Here is a 21194-nt window from a genome sequence, read left to right as displayed (position 1 = left end):
AAAAAATATCAGTTTACCTTTTTACTCTACCTTTGAACTTACCAATTACATGTTTCTGTAAAACAAGATCAATGATCCGTAGACAGATATTCTCTAACTGCTGAGTAACCTAAAGACAAATTTAAACATTTAGTTTAAAATTCATCATGATAACCCTTAATCTATAAATATTAGCCCAATAAAAATACCAACAGGACTTTTTTGAGAGGAGAAGTTGACTCTAAATTTGAAGTGAAAAATATAACCAAGAGGGCACCCAGGTGGCTCAGTCATTAAGTGTCTGCCTTCGGCCCACGTCACAATCCCAGAGTCCTGGGATCAAGTACCACATCGGGCTCCCTGCTCAAAAGAGTGTGCTTCTCCCTCTCCCACTCTCCCTGTCAAATAAATAAATAAAATCTTTAAATATATATATATATATAAAACGAAGAAATTCTGAAAAGTAAACTAATGATAAAAGTGGGAGTTAAATCTGTAATAAAATTACAAATTAAGTTAGTTCCTTAGCTTATATTTTATACCAAAATAAGTTCCTAATGCATGAAAGATTTCAATGTGAAAACTTGGGCCATAAGAATACTAGAAGAAATGAAAAGAAGTTGTGTATAATCCTGAAGATGGAAAATGGCTCAAAGCACAGAAATCAGAAATAAATATATCAAGGCACTTGATTTCAAAAATTAATATCTGCATGGGGTAGGGGGAAGTCAGAGATAAATGAAAAATGGAGGGAATTATTTTCAAATGGTATCACAAAGGTCAAATTCCCTCCCATGAAATCAAATCAACAGAAAAAAAGGCAAAGGTTATGAAAAAGAAATATAAACAGACCTTAAGCTTTTAACAAGATGTTCACTCAAACACATGGTAAGAGTACAAATTCTAAGCCCCAGATTACCACTTTACACTTATCAGACTGATAATGATCAAAAAGTACGTGGCTGGGAAGTGAGACACTGCTGTCCATTGATCTGGGAAGTGTAACTTGGCCAAGTTAGCAATATCTCTCAAGCTTACGCATAACTACATCCTTTGACCCAGCAATTCCACTTCAAGGACTTTGCTCTCCAGACATATTATTACCTGTGCAAATGACATGTAAAAGGCCACTCACTATAGCAATGTTTGCGATCAGTATCGACCAAGATTCCATTTAACAAGGGACAGTTAAATTATATTCATTAATGAGGGACCAGTTGAATAAACTTGACATATTATATAAAGGAATATTATGCAACTACTAAAAATATTTAACTTAAGTGACTAATATGGAAGGATCACCAAGAGACAATTCAAAAGTGGCAGATAAAAACTGTATGCTATCATTTTCGTAAAAGAAAAATACACACACTAATTTTTTTGCTTAGCTATTACAATAGAAAAAAAATCTCTGGAAGGATACAAAAACTTGTAGAGGACCTACCTCCAGAGAGAATTAGATCTGGGGAGCTGGGGAAGAAGGTGAATTTTCACTATCTTTTCACATCGTTTGGATTTTTCAACATACGTTATACTAAATATTTTTTAAGTAAGCAAAAATTAAACTCCATCATGGGTTACATTTTTCATCTGAGTCTCCTATTTCAAGTTTGGGGCATATTCTCTAAATATTCAGCTTTAAAGTACTGTCTTAAATAATCAACATATTTTGCCACCAGTAGGCATGGACACCAAGAACAGTTGTCAGTTGTAAATAACTGATATGCTTATTTATCACTGCATATCCCTGAAAACCAGCCCTGGAAAGAGACATATGTGCATCAACATTATTTGGAAGGATATACAATAAATGTTAACAATGACTGTTAAAAAAAAAATAGAAAAAAATAAAGTTCCGTCTTAAAGTTCAAAGGATCCAAAAATCTTCCAGTTTAAAAATCTGTCAATATATTTAAAACCATTAAAGAAAGACTGCATATGCATAAGCATCTGGTTTAGATTTCTAGTTTTGTTCTGCATACATTGTATGTACATGTATTCATACACATGTGATTTTTCCTTTTAAGGAAAGATTCTTCTCAAAGTTTGCTTTTAATAAGTCAAAGTTCAAGATCACAGGACAGGCAGTCAGGAGACCAAGATTCCAGCCCTTGTTTTGCCTCTAATTATCTATGACCTTGGAAAAGCCACTTACTGAAGGCTTTCAGTTTTTGGGTTTTTTCATCTGTAGGTTAGGAAACTGGATTTGATTAGCGCTTCTCAATTTTAAACCGTGCCTCCTTTGACAATCACAGTAAGTTCACATGCTCTTTTACTTGAAATGAAAAATAAATTTAACATCAATAGTAAAAAAAATTAAAAGGAAAAGGTAAAATACTATTTTATTTTCAAACTGATCCTGCTGCCCATCCTCCACACACACATATTCTGGAAAACTGGACTAGGGGATTCTAAGGTCTCTCCAAATTTAAAATACAAGTTCTGCATATAAGGCGAAAGAATTATCCTTAGGTATACTTACTGTAATGTAATTTGGAACATCTCACTGTTCTGAATGGCCCATACAGTTTTAACAAGGATACAAAAATAAAACAAAATAACGAATATGGAAGTAAAAATTCACATTCAGCCTTTTAGGTGAAGGAGGCCTGCCCAGGAAAAGAATATCAAACTGTTTTTAAGAATCTGGTAATCAGGGGCGCCTGGGTGGCTCAGTCAATTAAGCGGCCTTCAGCTCAGGTCATGACTCCAGCGTTCTGGGATCGAGCCCACATCGGGCTCCCTGCTCGGCCGGGAGCCTGCTTCTCCCTCTCCCTCTGCCTGCCTGCCGCTCCCCATGCTTGTGCTCTCTCTCTCTCTCTCGCTCTCTCACGATCTCTCTCTCTGTGTCAAATCAATAAATAAAAAGTCTTAAAAAAAAAAAGAATCTGGTAATCAGGGCATCTGGGTGGCTCAGTCATTAAGCGGCTGCCTTCGGCTCAGGTCATGACCTCAGCGTCCTGAGATCGAGCCCCACATTGGGCTCCCTGCTCGACAGGAAGCCTGCTTCTCCCTCTCCCACTCCCCCTGCTTGTGTTCCCTCTCTCGCTGTCTCTCTCTCTCTGTCAAATAAATAAATAAAATATTTTAAAATAAAAAAAAAGAATCTGGTACTCTTCCATTGGTATGTGATAAACACAGGATAAATCAACAGCCACAGGGTTTAACAATACTATTTAAAGAACCGGCACCTGCTTCCTAAGTCACACTGTTCAAAACAGGAGCTGCCGCCATTGCCGAGCAAGTCAGCTTGAGCTCACAGAAGTAACGAACTTAAATCTGATTTAAGGAGAGGCTATGTAATGCTTGGGGAGGAGAGCAGAAGGTTTCGGGTGGAGATGAATGGATATATTATCAGAATAATCTGACTGCAAACCCAAAACTCTGTGGCTGTGAGCAAGTCTCTCAATACCACCTAAACTTGTTTTCCACTTCTGCACAGGGACACTACCATTTACTTGCTCTAGTGATCGCATAGTAACATTAGTAAAATTCTATCAGCTAATAGAGGGGAAAGCACTTAATAAGTGTCTGCACAAATTCTTATCCCAATATTCTTCTGGAATTCAGTTTAGGAAAGATGATGTTTTAAGCTCTTCTTCCCTTCCATTCTCATGATGTTTCTTACATTTGAATTTGTTCCATTATTTAATATCTGCCACTGTGATTGAATGGCTCTCTCTCTCTACTGAGAAGACTAGACTGTGGGTTCCACAAGGCAGAGCTCATGTCTTATTCAACTTGATATTCCCCAACAACCTAGCCTAGAACATAGCAGATGTGATAAACTAAATTCAGTTTAATACAAAGGAATATACTATGTATCTTACAACAATATGTAATATTCCCCCTTCAATTATTTTAGTATGTTCTTTTAATATTTGAAGGTAATTTTTAAAATCTAGCAACATAACAAAATAGCAATTTTAAAGTCATGACCATTGATCATGTAAATTTCAGTTAATGTTATTACAATGACATAATAAAACATAAAGAAATCCCACCTCTTTATGATCTTCTACAACTGTCAAGATAGTATCAATAGTATGTAAAATTCCCATAGCCATTACTGTTTTGTCTTCAATTTCTTCATATTCATCACTTTGAAGAACTTTGCCAAATATCTCAGCCTATGAACATAACATACACATATTCAACAATCAGTACTGTTATAGCTATCCCTCGCTGTTGATACAAGTTAATAAAAAGGCAGGGGCACTCATCTAGATGTCAGCCTTGCTCAAACTTAAGTTATATACTTTGCCGAGTAAATCAATGACAGAAACTGTATGTTTAAAATATGGCCATTTTTTCCTTATCTAATCACTAGAGTGGAATATACATTAGTTACAACAATTAGATAGCTAAAACTTCTGGTTATCATTAAACAAATAAATTCAAAGTCTGAGAAAAAGTGAAATCTGCCAATAGTCAAATGAAAAATTTGGTAAAAGGTAGAAGACAAAGTCAAGAAATCACCCAGAAAATGAAACCAAAAAAAACAGACATGGAAGACAGGAGAAAAAAGGTAGGAAAATTAAAGACTCAGTCCTGACCCAATATTTCATATCAGAACTATAGAACAGGGGGAAAAAATGGTAGGGAGAAATTAATCAAATAAGTAAGTAATCAAATAAGTAAGAAATTGCCCAAAACTGAGTTTCCAGATTCAAAGCTCAGAAAGTGAAAATTTAGAAGGCTCACATCAAAGCATATCATTATGAAATCCCAAAATACTACAGATGAAATGATCCCAATGTTATTAGATTTAAGTCCAACTGACCACAGAAATTAACAACTGTCAGAATTATTAGGGCAAACATCTTTATATTAACATTTCAAAGGCTTATAAAACTAAACTCCAAATTTTGGAATTTAATTTATTCAGATAAGTCAAGGCTTTTTATTTTTATTATTCAAGGATGAATTTACTTTCAAACTAACATAAAACTTTGCCCATTCTTACCAAATGTTGGGTCATATCAACAGCAATTGAGGCTACTTCTTGACTATATTCACATATCATCTTCTGGATAACATTAGTAACATCATCATTTTCTGTCTCTCTAACAATGTGCAACAGCTCCTGCATGATAGGCCTTACGTGTGGCTTCATATATTCCTTAGCTAATGCAACAAAACAAACAAAATCCATAAAAATTTAGGCATTCACAAGTGGTGAAAGGAATTAACTTGGTCACAAGGTAAAGTGACACAGAGTAATAGATTCTTGGCAGATACTTGCTCTATGGTAAATAAGACACAAAGCTGTACCAAAATAATCTTCACCAATATATCCACTTCCCTTTAAGTAATTGGGGCATCAACCTACACATGGGAAAGAACTGTCCTACCCAAAATTTCAAAAGCTTTCATTGAGAAATTCTAATTATACAAATGCTCTATCATCAGCATGATTTATAGGACATGTATATGACATCAAGATACAAGCATAAAAAAAATCATGTACATAAAAACTATGCCCAATATTGATGGTGCCCGTTCCCCACCACATATCCTGTACAATATCCACTGAAACACTGTTGAATAGAAGTAAACTAGGTTCATGTTCTTCATAAAACTGAATTTACCTTCAAGGGTTAACCTGAACTTTAAACAATAATCTTCTAAACAAACAAATGATTTATCTGTGTTATCACTCACTAGAAATACCACTTGCTACTTTCACAACTAGTAGAATCATAGAATCCTAGAATTGAAAGGACTCCTGAGGCCACCTAGTCCAAGCCCGTGAATTTAAATATATGGCTATCTAACCCTTGACATATGGTGTGCCTTGCCCAAGTTGACACAGCAACCTAGTAGCACAATCAAAACTAGACACCAGGTCACTGGATTCCCAGTATACCCCAGTGCCCAATGATTACCAACTTATTTCCTAATCTAAAATTTTTCTGGAAACCAGAAAAGGGGAAGAATAAAATTCTATAAAATTCTGAGGGGACAAAGGCTCAGAAATCTAAACCCTGCACCTTAAGACACAGAGAATCATCCTTATTAGGGAAGGAAGTAAAGAAACTATTTGAGAAGACTATGTCAAAAATAAAAATAGAATAAACCTCCTAAAAGGTATTTTTGGCTTTACCTTGTGTCTGGTTAGAAATTAATGACTGGAGAGCAAGGGCAGCTTCAACTTTGACAGGCATCTCCTTATCTTCAATCAGGCTCTTCTTTGCCAATTCAACTGCATTTCTTAGATTGAGCTCATTATGAAACTTCAAAGAACTGAATGCATGAAGTACCCAACAGGACTATGTTAGAAAAAGAAATTAAGTATGGAACTATTAGGATTATGGCATTCTATAATAAAGTCACGCATAAAGGAACTTCTTACTAAGTAAAATATAGTTAACTCTACCAAGTACTGTTTGTTTTGGGAGGGTAGCATATTAGCCTTGGTTGCTAACTTCTGGATCTCCCATTTTTTTATTTAAAAAGGCAGTATTGGGGGCACCTGGGTGGCTCAGTTGTTAGGCGTCTGCTTTCGGCTCGGGTTGTGATCCCAGAGTCCTGGGATCAAGCCCCACATTGGGCTCCCTGCTCAGCGGGAAGTCTGCTTCTCCCTCTCCCACTCCCTCTGCTTGTGTCCCCTCTCTCGCTGTGTCTCCCTCTGGCAAGTAAATAAATAAAATATTAAAAAAAAAAGGCAGTTTTGTAACTTCTAAATTATCTATATGAATTTTTTCACAAGGAAAAGAAAATGGAACCAAATTAAGTGTCTCTGAAAAAAGAAATCCTGTTCAAGCTTAATAAATATTATGATTCATAACTAATTTGTTATTTAGTTATATGTAAGAGCTACTACAAACCAATGTTTGACTTTCTTTTGCTGGCCTTCACAGCAAACAAATGAAACATTATTTTCCCTAACTAGCATCAGGATTTAGCAAGGTTCCTTTTTTTTTTTTTTTGCTCATATAAAGTATGAAGAATTTTTTTTTTAAAGATTTATTTATTTATTTATTTGCCAGAGAGAGACATAGCGAGAGGGAACACAAGCAGGAGGAATGGTAGAGGGAGAAGCAGGCCTCCCGCAGAGTAGGGAGCCCGATGCGGGGCTCGATCCCAGGACCCTGGGATCATGACCTGAGCTGAAGGCAGACGCTTAACGACTGAGCCACCCAGGCGCCCCTGAGGTATGAAGAATTTTAAACCTTCTAGAGGTTACCAAGTTTTAAACTACTAGACCACAGAATCATATTATTACTTTAATTCTCTATGTACATACAACACAATTACTGGTAATTTGAATCGCCAAAGACTTTTTAGCAAGAGAGTTACAATTCATAGAGCCTGTCAAAGACAACAGCCTACCTATAAAAAACCTGTATGCCCTCTGCACCTCTAATCTTCATGTGCCCAAATACTTCCCCAGTGAACATTGCCTTCTGTTTATAAAATGCTTTTGTGTGTAAGACATTGTTAACATATGTTCTTTATAGCAAGACATTCTTTGTGTTGATGTAGTTATAAAGATAAATACTAGGCTCTTGAATTAATGTTCTATTTTTATTTCTCCATAAAAGATATTGATTTCAGAAGTAATATACACTTAGAACATGAATAAGTTTAAATGGATTATTATTTTCTCTATTTTTCTAAGGCATATATATCAACCTAATATACAATTTATACTAATCAAGTTTTTAGCCAAACTAGAATTTCATGCTGTTTTAGACACTGAAAATTAATCAGTTTACAAATTTACATTGTATTATTGCTGTAACATCATCCCTCTCCCTGCACGTGTTACAAATGCAGCAAGTAGGGCTAGGATTAACATTTAAAGCAGCTGGAATTAAAATCCGTAAATCCCTTATTTACTAGTTTGTTTTTTATTAGCTTGGGGGACCATAAGGGACATTCTAATTGACTTCATTTTATCCCAATATGTGGTAAAAGGTCAATTTATCCAAAAACATTTAGTTCAATAATTATCTTACCAATGAAAATTTTTTTAAGTTTATTTTTTTTAATAATCTCTACACCAGTGTGGGTCTCAAACCCACAATCCCCACATGACCCCAACATCGAGTTGCATGCTTTTCTGACTGAGCTAGCCGGGTGCCCCTCAAATGAACACTTTAAGATACATAATGGAAAAAAAAAAAAGATACATAATGGAAATATGGAAAACTTACTCTAGCTCGAAGATAGCCCAGGTTAGACAATAGTAACGGAAATACATGATTCTGCAGCAACAACTCCATTTGGTCCTTGAATAAACTCTTCTGTAAGGAAGCAGAAATGAAGTTTCAACTTAGCGATGCCTTGTTCATATATAAAAATCAAAACTAATAATTATGCTTAATATACTTCTATGTACAATTTTATAAAATTATTTGATCTACATATTGAATATTTTAAAACAAGACAGAAACAGTACCTTACATATAATTTGATACTGATTGATTTTTGTAGCAATAAATAACACTAGTCATTTTGTATCCTTTTCTCATATGGCAACAGTTTCACACTGAAAAACTGACAAAAGTGAAATTCTCTTTTTAATTAAAGAAACAAGTGACAGAAAAAAGGATGTTTACAGTCAACTATGCAGAAGCAGTCATGGGTTTTAAATTATTCACAACTTTCATATTCTCTCATTTGCCTGTGCTTAAGTAAATTATATTATGAGTAGCCTGACCTTCAATAAAATATCAGCCAGGGAACCAATCACATGCAGGGCTCCATCTTTCTTCCTTGGGTTAAAGTTCGGGTCTGTTAGGATTTGATAACAAAATGCCATCATTTTGGGCAACACCTAGAGAAACAGAAGAATCCATTTTAGTCTATGTGAGCTCTCACTCCCTTACTACTACAGTATTAAGTATGATACACAAATTTTCAAAAGTAAAGCCATTTTATTGTGTTTTATCAAGCAATTATAATTAAGAAAATAACGCTTTTCCCTAACTAGGACAGGAAAACATTCAAGTGACAGATTATAACGAGTAATATAATTTTTTAAATAGTAGGGGTATAACTAGTGTTTCAATTTTGGACTTAAAAAGAATAACTATATACCTCTTTTCTTTTCTTTGCAGCAGTATACAAGAGAGTCTGGGCTGCTGTGGTGGGAGAAGCATAATCTTCAAAAATATCTAGGATTTTAAAAGGTTAAACCACATTAGCAAAACTACAATTATTTATTATAGATTTTGAACCCGACTGACCACTACTCCTAAACAAAAAAATAAAACTGCCCATATACGACACTGGTTTACAGATAAAAAGGTGAAGGATATATCATCAGTGCTCCCATGCACAACAATTATTTATCAAACTCTATATGTTGTCCTTTTAAACAATCATATTAAAGAGAACAATATATATTAGGCATATCTGTTTCACTGAGGACAAAAATTTATTTAGTGCTTACTATGTGCCAGGCACTGCTCAAGGCTCTGGAGATACAAAGAACAAACAAAAAGGGTTCTCAGGTGAGAGAAACAGATTATACACATACACACACATATACACATATGGAGTGCTAGTTTAAATATGGTGTCAGGGAAAGCCTCTTTAATTCTCTGTTGGGGTAACACTTAAGCAGAAATTGAATGAAGGAGGGAGAAAACTCTACACGGAAATCTAAAGAAAGCTCTCCAAACAAAGGAAAGCACAAGTGTAAAAGCCTCGGGGGACTACGAGACCAGCGTTTGGCTCTGTCAACAGGTGATTCAGCAGGTGTTCAATGGATATTTATTGAATATACACCTATTTAAAACACACCACTGAACATCGTGAAAATTTTCACAAATTTCAGAACAGGCAGATATTGGAAAAGTATCTCATATGTCCATACTTAAATAGAAAAATAAAACCAAATCTAAGTCTGCCAAAATATAAAATACAAATGTAATAATACTAATAACTAACACGTATTGAGTGCCAGACACTATACTCATGAGATTACCTACTGTGCCCAGAACTTACTCTTTGGCAGGCACTATGCTAAGATTCTACAAGCATCTAATATTCTACTCTAAGCAGTTAAAGAAGTTAGTATACATGTATTAACCGACTTAATCCTCCCAACACTATTAATACTGCTGATTTTATAGCTGAAAACAGTGCATCTCAGAGACTAAGTAACTTGCCCACAGTCACACAATGAGTAAGGGACCAAGACAGAATAGCACCCACACTGTCTTAATATCAAGAGCCTGCGCTCTCATAGTTTCTACCAAATCTAAAAACATTATTAATGTCAATGCATTTAGATTAAGAATACTTCATTCATACAAATAATTGTAAATGACAAAAATATAAAAAGAAAACTACATAATTGTGTAACTGTTCTTCCCTATAGTTATCCAAAAGTAAAATATACATATCAAATAGTAGGCACTATATCCTAGTCCACAAAAGAAAATGATTTTTTTCAAAAAAGCACTTCAGTCTTGAATTATCCATATTCTCTTTTAATCAATAAAATGTAAATTCTGTCAATCAACACTCACAGCTCTTTATTATTATATTTCTAAAAACTGAGATACTATCCTATTTGACATAAAGAGTAAGTGAAATAATGGTAGCTTTCTGAACACTAAACAAATACTCTGGTCGTTACAAAAACACACAGGTATTATAGACAAACTAAACACTAAAAGAATACCTTGAAAATAGAAGAAAGACTGGCTAATCATTCCACTCCCAGGAAAACAAAGGCATTAGGAAGGGGAAATAATAAATCATACATATGTAAAATGATTTTCAAAAGGAAACAGTAGAACGGAGGGATAAGTCAGATGTGTAAATATCGTTTCTCGTCATTTGCTTCTCGGGTACTTTGTCTCTAAGAGAAGAGGCACTCCCTCGGTTACTGAATCAAATGATACCAAATACAAAGCACTGTAAAAGCAACATAACCCAATCATCTAGCATCTCTACCAGCAGGCTTAACTCAAGTAGCCAGAGACACCTGGCCCAACAATGGAAAAGCACTGCGTTCTCACTATCTTCAACGTGCCTGGGGCAGTGTTAGTTTTATCGATTATTTATTCTAACGTTTATGGAAGGCAGACTAGAGCCAAGCACTAGTAGAGGAATGGAGAGGTAGAGAAGGGATGGAGAATGCAAAATAAAGCAAGTAAACAAGATAAAGTCCCTGCCCTCAAAAAGCACTAAGTTGCAGGAGAAAGAGGTACACAAGTAACATTCTGCTATGTGAAGTGCCTGAGTGTTCTAAGAAGCAATTAGTTTAAACCAAGGATAAAAGGGAATGAACTCAAGCAACCTACACAGTTCAGGAACTTCCAGAAAGATCCAAGTGAAAAGTTTCCTCCAGAGAACAGGGCCACACAGGGATATTCTCACTCTCTTGTGGAATACTTAGCCACTAAGATTAAGAGGCATACTAAATTGGGGTGTTCCCAAAATATGGAGAAATCCAAATAATCTCCCAGACGACAAACAACCCAATCTACAAATGGGTATCCCAAAAGGTACAGAAAGGGATGGTCCCTCCAGATCAGTATCACACAGAAAAAGTTGTAGACAGTTCCATGACTGCTTCAGCACCCCTAAGAGGGATGACCAAGATGGCTTTCCAACATCTACATGCTAAGGCCTCAAGTCCATTGGCTCAATAGAACATCAAACTCTCATGAGTTTCAGAGTTTACCAGGCAACACAGAACTTTGGGAACTTAACAAAGTAATAAAATCAGCTTAAAAATATAAATTTAGTTATATTACTCTACATATCCAGGAACTGATGAGGAATAAAATCATCTTGATTACCAAATTTCATTCTTATGTACTCATATGGATCTTCTTGCCACAGCTCTTCATCCTCATCTTTATAACACATCACAGAAAAAATCACATCTTCAGAGATATTCTGAGAAAAAAACAAAACAAAATAACAAATGGCTATGCGCTATTCAAATTTGGGGACTATTAATAACGTATTTACTGACAGCCTTTATCATGTTAGTTTTCCAGACTGTTACATTAATCTTTGTGGTAAGCTTGCACTGGCTCAGGGGAAAACAGGAAAGCAAGAGCCTACGGGAGCAGGGGAGAAAGAGTTAAACTTAAGATTGCTTTTAAACAGTAACTGATGAAAAGTATAGGGAAAGAGATGAATGGAAATGCTATTCTTTGAAGCAACAGTGGTGATTAATAAAGTTTTACTAACAAACCTTAATTCTTTAAGAAAGAAAAATAAATATCAAGCCAAGGTTATATTACTATTGTGTTTCTTATTGTGAACATTTTTATATTTCCATTTTGGCCCTAAATGTCAATGTACCAGCAATATTAAAATTTCTTTTCCTCTTCCATTTTCAAAAAAATTTCCTACTCTAGAAATGTAGATTTCAGGTGGGGAAAAAAGAAATATCTAATAGCCTCTATGTACTCTGCTGCTAAAGCTCTACTAAGCCCGTTTGTGCTTTAAGAACTACATATGTAAAAATAGGATCATCTCTTCTCACTTATTCCAAATTAAATTCTAGGAGAAAAAAATTCAACTAAGGGACTGGACTTTTCTTATTCCTACCTTACAGAAATGTAAAAAAATAAGGCCAAAGGCATCAAGTAAAGAAAAAAAATCCACTCTTAATTTGTAACACGGTATATAAAATGAAATCGGTATCTTTATGAATTGCAAAGAAACTATCACTATTTGATCAAGGGGTTTAGACAAATACTATTAAGATGTCCACAGAAAACAATACAAAAAATATTACATTTATAAGACCAGTAATAAGGTAACACTAAACAAATTCTATCCTGAACACCAAAGGCAAAGTAAAAGAATTTATTTTCCTTTTTAGATATTATCATAGAGATTACAGAATTTAAGAATTCTTAGTTTGAGAGGGAAAATCAGTTCCTAGCATCTTTGAATTATCCAAAATTATCTACATGCAAATAAGAATTTATTTATTAATGGCCAATAATTTTTCATTCTCATTTGTTCTTTAAACGATGAAGCTGAATTGTATCTTTAGGTAAACAAGTGATATAACAGAAAACTTCATATTTAATCCCCAAGAGAGATAAAAACCTTGTTAGTTCATACCTACAAAAGAAAGTGACCTTGTTTCATTTCCTGCAAAATAATACTACCTTAGTAGAGTCTTGGTGACTCTTTTCAAAATGCTATCACATAAAATACCAATTTGAGCCTAGCAACCTTTAGATAAGGACAGAAATATATTTCCTGACTGAACAGAAGAGAAACTGAGGCTAAATGGGACTCCAAGCAAGACCAAGTGACTCCAGGTCTTACAACTCATTAAACTTGAAGGCCTCACTCTTCTCAAATACTTAAATTTCCAAGCCTGTCATATCAGATATAAGACTGCATGCATTTGAAATTATTCATGGAAACAAAAATATATTAAATATATAATATAGGATGAGTAACCTACTTTGTCTGGAGAACCTAGCTTAACCAGAGAAAAATCTCGGAGAGCTATTCCCTGACACTAACCTGTATGTGTGGCTTCATCTGCTTCCAGGTGACAGAATGAACAATCCCTTGATTAAGATAGTTGAATGCTTGCTGAAGAACACGGGGGGCTACATACTCTTTCTGTCTATATTGGTCTAAAATTTTTAGTAGTACCTACAGGAAAAAAAAGTTCAGGAAAACATAAATAATTTTAAGGTTAAGGGGAGGGGCATTTTAGATATGACATAAAACCCACAATCCATAGAGATAAAAAAAAAAAAAACACAGATTCTGGGGGAAATCAACATTTTGTGAGAATACTCAATACTCAAGGTGCGCCTGGGTGGCTCAGTCGGTTAAGCAGCTGCCTTCAGCTCAAGTCATGATCCCAGGGTCCTGGATTGAGTCCCACATCAGGCTCGCTGCTCGGAGGGGAGCCTGCTTCTCCCTCTCCCTCTGCCTGCCTCTCTGCCTACTTGTGCTATCTCTGTCAAATAAATAAATAAAATCTAAAAAAAAAAAAAAACAGAAAACTCAAGGACAGTTTTAATTATTAGTTAGGTTCATGTTATATTGAATTCAAGGGTGTCTCACTGTAGTTTCCAGCCATTTGTCCCACTTCTAACCTAGACTACTCAGAGTAAGTCTATACTCTATTCCATGTAACTGAGCTCTTCAAATAAGTTAAGACTCCTATTAAAAGAAATAATAACAGACTTCACTAAGTGAAAACTGAAAACAACCACAAAGCAATAGACACCATAAACAGACTGTAATATTTGATAAAGTTGCATTTCAAATTGGAAGAGGAGTGGTAAGTTATCCAAAAAATAGTATCAGAACAACAAATCAGCTCTATGAAAATAAGAAGTCGGCTGCCTAACTCAACTCCATACCAAAATTAATTCCAGCTGGGGAGCTATTTCAGCAAGGTCAACAAAAAAATGAAAGCACAGGATGTCTAGAAGAAAATATTAAAGGAGCGCCTGGGTGGCTCAGTCAGTTAAGCCTCTGCCTTCGGCTCGGGTCATGATCCCAGGGTCCCACATCAGGCTCCCTGCTTAGTGGGGAGCCTGCTTCTCCCTCTGCCCTTCCTCCTGCTATGTGCTCTCACTCTCTCTCTCTCTCTCTCTCAAATAAATAAGATCTTAAAAAAAGAGGGGGGGCTGCGCCTGGGTGGCTCAATCAGTTAAGCGTCTGCCTTTGGCTCAGGTCATGATCCTGGAGTCCCGGGATCGAGTCCCACATTGGGCCCCCTGCGCAGTGAGGAGTCTGCTTCTCCCTCTTAACCTCCCCCCTTCATGTGCTCTCCCTCTCTCTCAAATAAATAAAATCTTTAAAAATGAAGAAAATAGAAAATATCGAAGAATTTTATTTTGTAATCTCAGACCACAGATAGTCTTTGTAAACATAACACAAAACTGAAAAGTTATTTTTTAAGTCTTATTTAAAAAAAAATATTTATGAGGAAGGAAACATGCCCAAAGCAGCTGTGACTGTCCCAAGGATCCTCCATCAGAGGTAGCACTACAACAAAGTCCAATCTTCCAATTCCTGGTCCCAGAGCATGTCATTATAGCAAGCTTAAAACTGAACTGCTGAATAAATAAAGAGTTCTTTCAAAACATGTACAGAATTTATAAACTCAGAATGAATTCAGTTCAAGTTATGTAAAATTCAGGTTCGTCAAAGTTGTCAGAAGTCCCACCATCACTTAGATGCCCTTTCTGCGATGCAAGCTACAGGTGGATGCTATTGCACATGCTTCTTCCTAAGACAGCTGTGGCTTCTACAAGGTGGAGGTGGTGGGAGAGGAAACAACAGTGAAGGGGAGAACAGTTTTTCATAAGAAAACAATTTTTAAATACTAGGAATATATACCTTAAGTGACCAAGGTACAAATAGTTTATGACATGGATGAAAGGCCATGAAATCTGAAAGTGTACGTATGTACAACATACATATGTTTAGGTGGCCCTGGAAAAACTGGGCTGAGCACACTTCAAGAGGGCATCAACTTTAGGATGCTTACTGAGTGTAACAGCAGTGGAAACAGCAGAAGACAGAGCTGACCCACTTCCTGATTATCCTAGTTTCCATAGAGAATGCCTGAACGGATCATTTTATTCACTAATTTTCATTAGTTCATTAACAGATCATTATTCTATTTTTCCCTACAGACTGCCTTATGGGCCAACAAAATAATTTGTGAGAAAATTACAGCCATAGTTTCCTGAATTGTTGCAAGGTACTTTTTTAGAAATGATCATCCATAAAAGGAAGTATTCCATCTATGATGACAGCACTGAAGTATTTAACTTGATATCACTGACAATAAAGAAGACTAATATGCACAGATTTATAAAAATCTAGAAACACCCTCTATATCATTAATGGCTTTTATTTTTTTTTAAGATTTTATTTATTTATTCATGAGAGACAGAGAGAGAGAGAAAGAGAGGCAGAGGGAGAAGCAGGCCCCCAAGGAGCAGGGAGCCCGATGCGGGACTCGATCCCAGCACTCTGGGACCATGACCTGAGCCGAAGGCAGACGCCCAACCATCTGATGTTTGATTAATCTTTGCTTCCTCACTGTGGTCTTGATACAGCCAGTGCTGGAATAGTTATTAAACTTCTTTGTTGAAATATAAAGAAAAATGTGACTTAAATGGCAATACAGGTCAACCAATCTTCACACCCAAATGTCCTTTGTAGGTTTTAAATATTAATACCAACTTGGATTATTTCCCAAGAACTAATTTTCACTGTACAGAATGGTTCCCAAACTTCCCTAAAAATGTGTAAGTTCCCAGCTGAAGGTCTTAACTTCTGAGCTCCAACCCTCTTGACACAGATCAATTCATTACAAAAATCTTCTGATATAAAAGCTTAGAACAAAGAGGTGGGGATCACAGGAATAGAGAATAAGAAACCCATAAGAGGTCAGAGAGTTAACAGACGAACCCAATCTAAGTACTGGTCACTGTGACATCAGTATCAACAAGCTTAAAAGGTTTGAGTCTAGCATCTAGGAGTTTGGAAGGACACTTCTTGTGGAAGCTACCCTAGGACATTTGGTTCTAAAACTGATTGCACTGTATTAGATTCCCAGAGCTGCCATTTCATCCCCTATTAATATATAATGTATTAATATGTCCATAATCTACTTTTAAATGGATAGAAAGGACTTAACTTTCTTTTTTTTTTTTTAAGATTTTATTTATTTATTTGAGAGAGAGAGAGTGCAAGAGAGCACACAAGTGGGGGGAGAGGGGCAGAGAGAGAAAGAGAAGCAGACTCCCTAATGAGCAGGGAGCCCGATACAGGGCTCAATATGGGGCTCAATCCGGGGACTCCAGGATCATGACCTGAGCCGAAGGCAGACGCTTAACTGCAACACTGAGGTGCCCCGACTTAACTACTTTCAATAATAAGCATTTCCATTTAAAAAGCATACGTTTATTACCTGCTGAATTCCCACTGCATAGGTTTTCAAAAAGAATTCAGAAAATTCAAAGTATTCTTTTGTGACATTTCCTGGGCTTCCATATCTTAAAATACAAAGAGAAAATGTTTAAATACTACAAATTTTTAAAACAAAGCATGCTCACTAGTTTAAATACAGCCCCTTGCTGAAAGATCTATTTGGGCAGAAAACTAACACTTTCCCCTTTTCCACAAGCCCCAAGATGAAATCATGATGAGCTTGTACTTAGATTCTGGGCCATACTTAAAATTTCAGACAGAGGCTTCCACCTACTTAACGAAGAGTTTCTAAAGGGCACATATCACAAATAAAAATGTTATATCTGACTTTTTTTAATAAATGTTTCTGTAATTCAAATTGACTAACTTTCCTCTGGAGCTGAGTAGCCATGCAATTGTACAGCCTTCCTGTACAATTCCTACATATTTCCAATGAGCTAAACAATGTCATGTCTCCATTCTTTTCTCACAGAAGAACAGAAATCCAGAGAAGACTGTCCACATCATTATGATCTCAAAGCCAACGTACAGTTAAGCCTACCTTAAAACAGAAGGTGACTTTTTTTTTTTTTTTGGCCCACTATGGCTTTTAAAGACAAATAATGATCTACTGTGGAGCATCAAGGGACCTATCCAGTTTTATGACATCCAATGCTGAGGTATTGATCATAAGATCGTAAATCTAATAAACAGAATTACCGTTCGAAGAGACGAGCTACAATATGCAGTGCCCATTTCTTACACTTCCACCAGACTAGTTCTGGTCTATCATCCTCATCAATCTGCAGAGTCTCCTAAGAGGACAGAAACACCCAGATTAAATTTCTGAATAAAAAGGTTTATGCAAACAACAAAGGCAGAATAAATCTTGTTATAGATTAAATAATACTAAATGTGAGTTTAGATTGCAAAAGCAAATTCTTACTTACAGACTGCTATGTAGGAATTAAATAAGCAAAGCAAATTTCAACTAACTAATGCTGTTGTTCGCATTTATCTCCTATCTTCAAAAGGCCCAAATAATGGAAAACTAAATACAAAACACCATGTCCCTTGAGGAAACTCTGGGATAACAGAAAGGTTTTATATCTTGATCTGAATAATAGTAACATGGGTGTATGTTTGTCAAAATTCACTGATCTGTTCTCTAAGTTCTGTGCATTTTGTATATAAAGTAAACCTCAGTATAATTTGTCCCAGTGTACGGATAAAAGAAAGAATACCGCACATTTGAAGACAAGCTTAAATTTAAAAATATGTACTTTAATTTAGTTATTTTGACTAATTATTGAGTTAATCTGGTAAGTGACATACAGCATCATTGTTATTACAGATAAAAATGAGACACCATCTTTCACCTATCAAACTGGCAAACTTAAGAACAAGTCCCTATTTATTAAAGTATAAGCCAGGGCAATATTTCTAGAGAGCACTTTACAAGACTTGTCAAAGCCCTAAACACTTCTAGGAGTTTATCCAAAGAAAATAATCATGTATGTGCATAAATATTTAACTACATCCTTATAGTTACGCTAATACCCTAAAGCCACCTAAATGTCCAGCAAATGAAACACTCCATAAAAACGACAGTTTAAAAACATTCATAATCATAAAAAATATTTATGAGATTTTGAGTGAAAATTTCAAAACAGGACCTAAATATTTTTATATTTAATATATAAATTTTTATAAATAAAATGTGGCCATATATAGACCCAGGGGGAAAAAAAGGCCCAAAGAATAAATACCAAGTTTTAAAAATGGTTTTTATCATCTTTAGTGAGATTATAGTTATTTGATTAATTTTGCTTATCTAAACTTTATAAAAATGAGTAGATATTACTATTTTTATTACAACAGTAATTTTTTTCCAAACAGCAAGCCAGGATAATCAATCAGTCTACCATAAATATCCCAAACACGAGTTTTCCCAATTTTTCTCAACAAGAAGCCCTTTCTTACAGGAGGAACCGTCCTGTCAATAATAGTTCGAAAGATCTCCATCCACGCAGTCATGGTTTGGTTATTCACTAGTTGAAGAGGCAATGCATACTGAAAACAGAAGAACATCATCATCAAACAATAATACCTCCCCTCCAAAAAAGCCAGCAATTTCATCTATATTCAAAGGTTCAAATATATGAAATGGCTAACATTTGACCATGAAAATAGTAATCTCATATGGCTTAACCTAAAATTTAACTTAAAATAGATCTATAAACATACGCAAATAAATTAAAATTTTGAAAATCCAGGGATATGTGAAATATGCATGCCATGAACTGTTTTCTCTGGGCTACTTGTTTAAATAAAAAAAACTTTAATACAGTAAAGTTTCATTTATTCAGCATGAGATTCTAGAGAAGTGATTTTTACCATTTACCCCTTTGTGTGTCAAGCTTTTCACTGTAACCACTTTTTCCCCAGCTTTATTGAGATACCATTGACATGTAACATTGTGTGAGCAGAAGATATGCAATGTGATAATCTGATACACACACACACACACACACACACACACACATATATACAGTGAAATGATTACTAAAATAAGGTCAACACCTCCTATAATTACCCTTTTTTTATAGTGAGAACTCATTTTAACCACTTTAATGAAAATCTTTACCTCATAAACATATTCTTCAGTTACTTTCTCTACACTGCAGCATCACACCACAACTACTGTTATCACTGTGGGCCTCCCCTGTTACACCATGAGTTCCACTCCTGTAAGACACAGTGCCTCTGCGTCCATTCATTTCAAAACCTGCTACATGCTAAGGACATAATGACAAGTAAGAGGCACAGTCTCTGTCCTCACAAAGCTTACACACTATGGGGAAAACACATATATGGACAAGGAATTACAATATGGTATGATATACAACACAGACAAAAACAGTACAATATTGTTAAAGGCACACATAAGGGGATCACCTCATCCAGGCTGGTGGTATCAGGGACATCTTTCTAGAAGTTACACACGAGCTGAGACCTGGAGAAAGAGCACGAATTGGCCAGCCATAAAGGACAAGAGTGCTCCAGACAGAACCTCAGAGGCTCAGAGAGAGAGAAGGCATGAGCTATCCATGGAGCTGAAGGAATTCCAGTACGGCCGGAGCATGAAGTAGACAGGTAAGAACGGTAAAGGATGAGATAGAGAGATGAGGGCTGTAGGCTGTGTTGAGAAGTTCCCAGTTTCAGTGCAATGGGGAGCTGCTGGGGCTTGAGATGGGGAGCAGAGGAGGGACAGATTCTGGGTTAGTGGGTGAGTGACGAGGAGTTCACTTCTGGACAAACTGAATTCTGAAGTATGTACGGAACATCTATGTGCCCTGCACACAATAAACATTTAAGAAATGCTACTTAGACAAAGTCAATTGTGTCACACTTTTTTTTTTTTTAAAGATTTTATTTATTCATTTGAGACGCAGAGATACAGAGAGAGAGAGAGCATGAGCAGGGGGAGAGGCCCTTCCCTCTCCCTGCTAACCTGAAAGGAAAAAAAAATTACCTCAGACCATCCTCTATTAAAAGTTTGAAAGATGAGGCGCCTGGGTGATACAGTCAGTTGAGCGTCTTACTCCTGGTTTCAACTCAGGTCTTGATCTCAGGGTGGTGAGGGTGGTGAGATCAAGCCTCGCATCGGACTCCATGCTGAGTGCAGAGCCTGCTTGAGAGTCTCTCTCTCCCTCTCCCTCCTGCTCCTCCCCCCCCAACTCTCTCTCACTGTCTCCTTCTCTCTGAAATAAACAAATCTTTAAAAAAAAAGTTTAAAAGAGGAGTCTAAAAATATAAATCTTTATTGAAGTGAAATATTCTGAAACACTACAAAAGCACCTAAGGGACATGAAGCCGAGAACAAATCCAACGTCTTGGCTCTCTAGCTTGACAACACTAACCTCTCGCATGACTGATCTAATAAAAAAGCATGTAACAGAGGTCTGACTCATTCATCATCAAACACTTTACAGACTGACAACAATTATTCTTCCTCCACCCAGATCTAAATAATTTATCCAAATCTTTCAAGGATTACATTTTAAATACTTTTATATTTAAAACATTCCATCTCTATCCTCTTCTAATTATTGTTTAGACTCTCATATTAATATTCTTTATAGCTTTCAGATAAGAAAAAGGAAGTTTTTGGTTTTTTTAAGATTTTACTTATTTTTCAACAGAGAGAGACACAGCAAGAGAGGGAACACAAGCAGGGGGAGTGGCAGAGGGAGAAGCAGGCTTCCCGCGGAGCAGGGAGCCCGATGCGGGGCTCGACCCCAGGACCCTGGGACCAT

General features: G+C 36.0%; 1 protein-coding gene across 1 annotated transcript in view; it reads right to left on the bottom strand.

Moving 5' to 3' along the window:
* Positions 1–21194, bottom strand: part of IPO8 (importin 8) — a 71757-nt gene that overhangs the window by 33832 nt on the left and 16731 nt on the right. The window contains exons 6-17 of the mRNA XM_025879751.2: positions 18859–18948; positions 17596–17690; positions 16877–16961; positions 13450–13584; positions 11748–11847; positions 9028–9104; positions 8648–8764; positions 8142–8231; positions 6086–6251; positions 4946–5106; positions 3984–4109; positions 43–109 (exon numbers count right to left, since the gene is read on the bottom strand). Coding sequence (XP_025735536.1) covers positions 43–109; positions 3984–4109; positions 4946–5106; positions 6086–6251; positions 8142–8231; positions 8648–8764; positions 9028–9104; positions 11748–11847; positions 13450–13584; positions 16877–16961; positions 17596–17690; positions 18859–18948 — 1309 coding nt within the window. The remainder of the gene's footprint in view (positions 1–42; positions 110–3983; positions 4110–4945; positions 5107–6085; positions 6252–8141; positions 8232–8647; positions 8765–9027; positions 9105–11747; positions 11848–13449; positions 13585–16876; positions 16962–17595; positions 17691–18858; positions 18949–21194) is intronic.

Source organism: Callorhinus ursinus, unplaced genomic scaffold (assembly GCF_003265705.2).
Source record: "Callorhinus ursinus isolate GAN/ISIS: 27379988/994484 unplaced genomic scaffold, GSC_fseal_2.0 scaffold27, whole genome shotgun sequence".
NCBI lineage: Eukaryota > Metazoa > Chordata > Mammalia > Carnivora > Otariidae > Callorhinus > Callorhinus ursinus.
The sequence above is the reverse complement of the archived record's forward strand: the minus strand, read 5'-3'. Positions and strand labels throughout refer to the sequence as shown.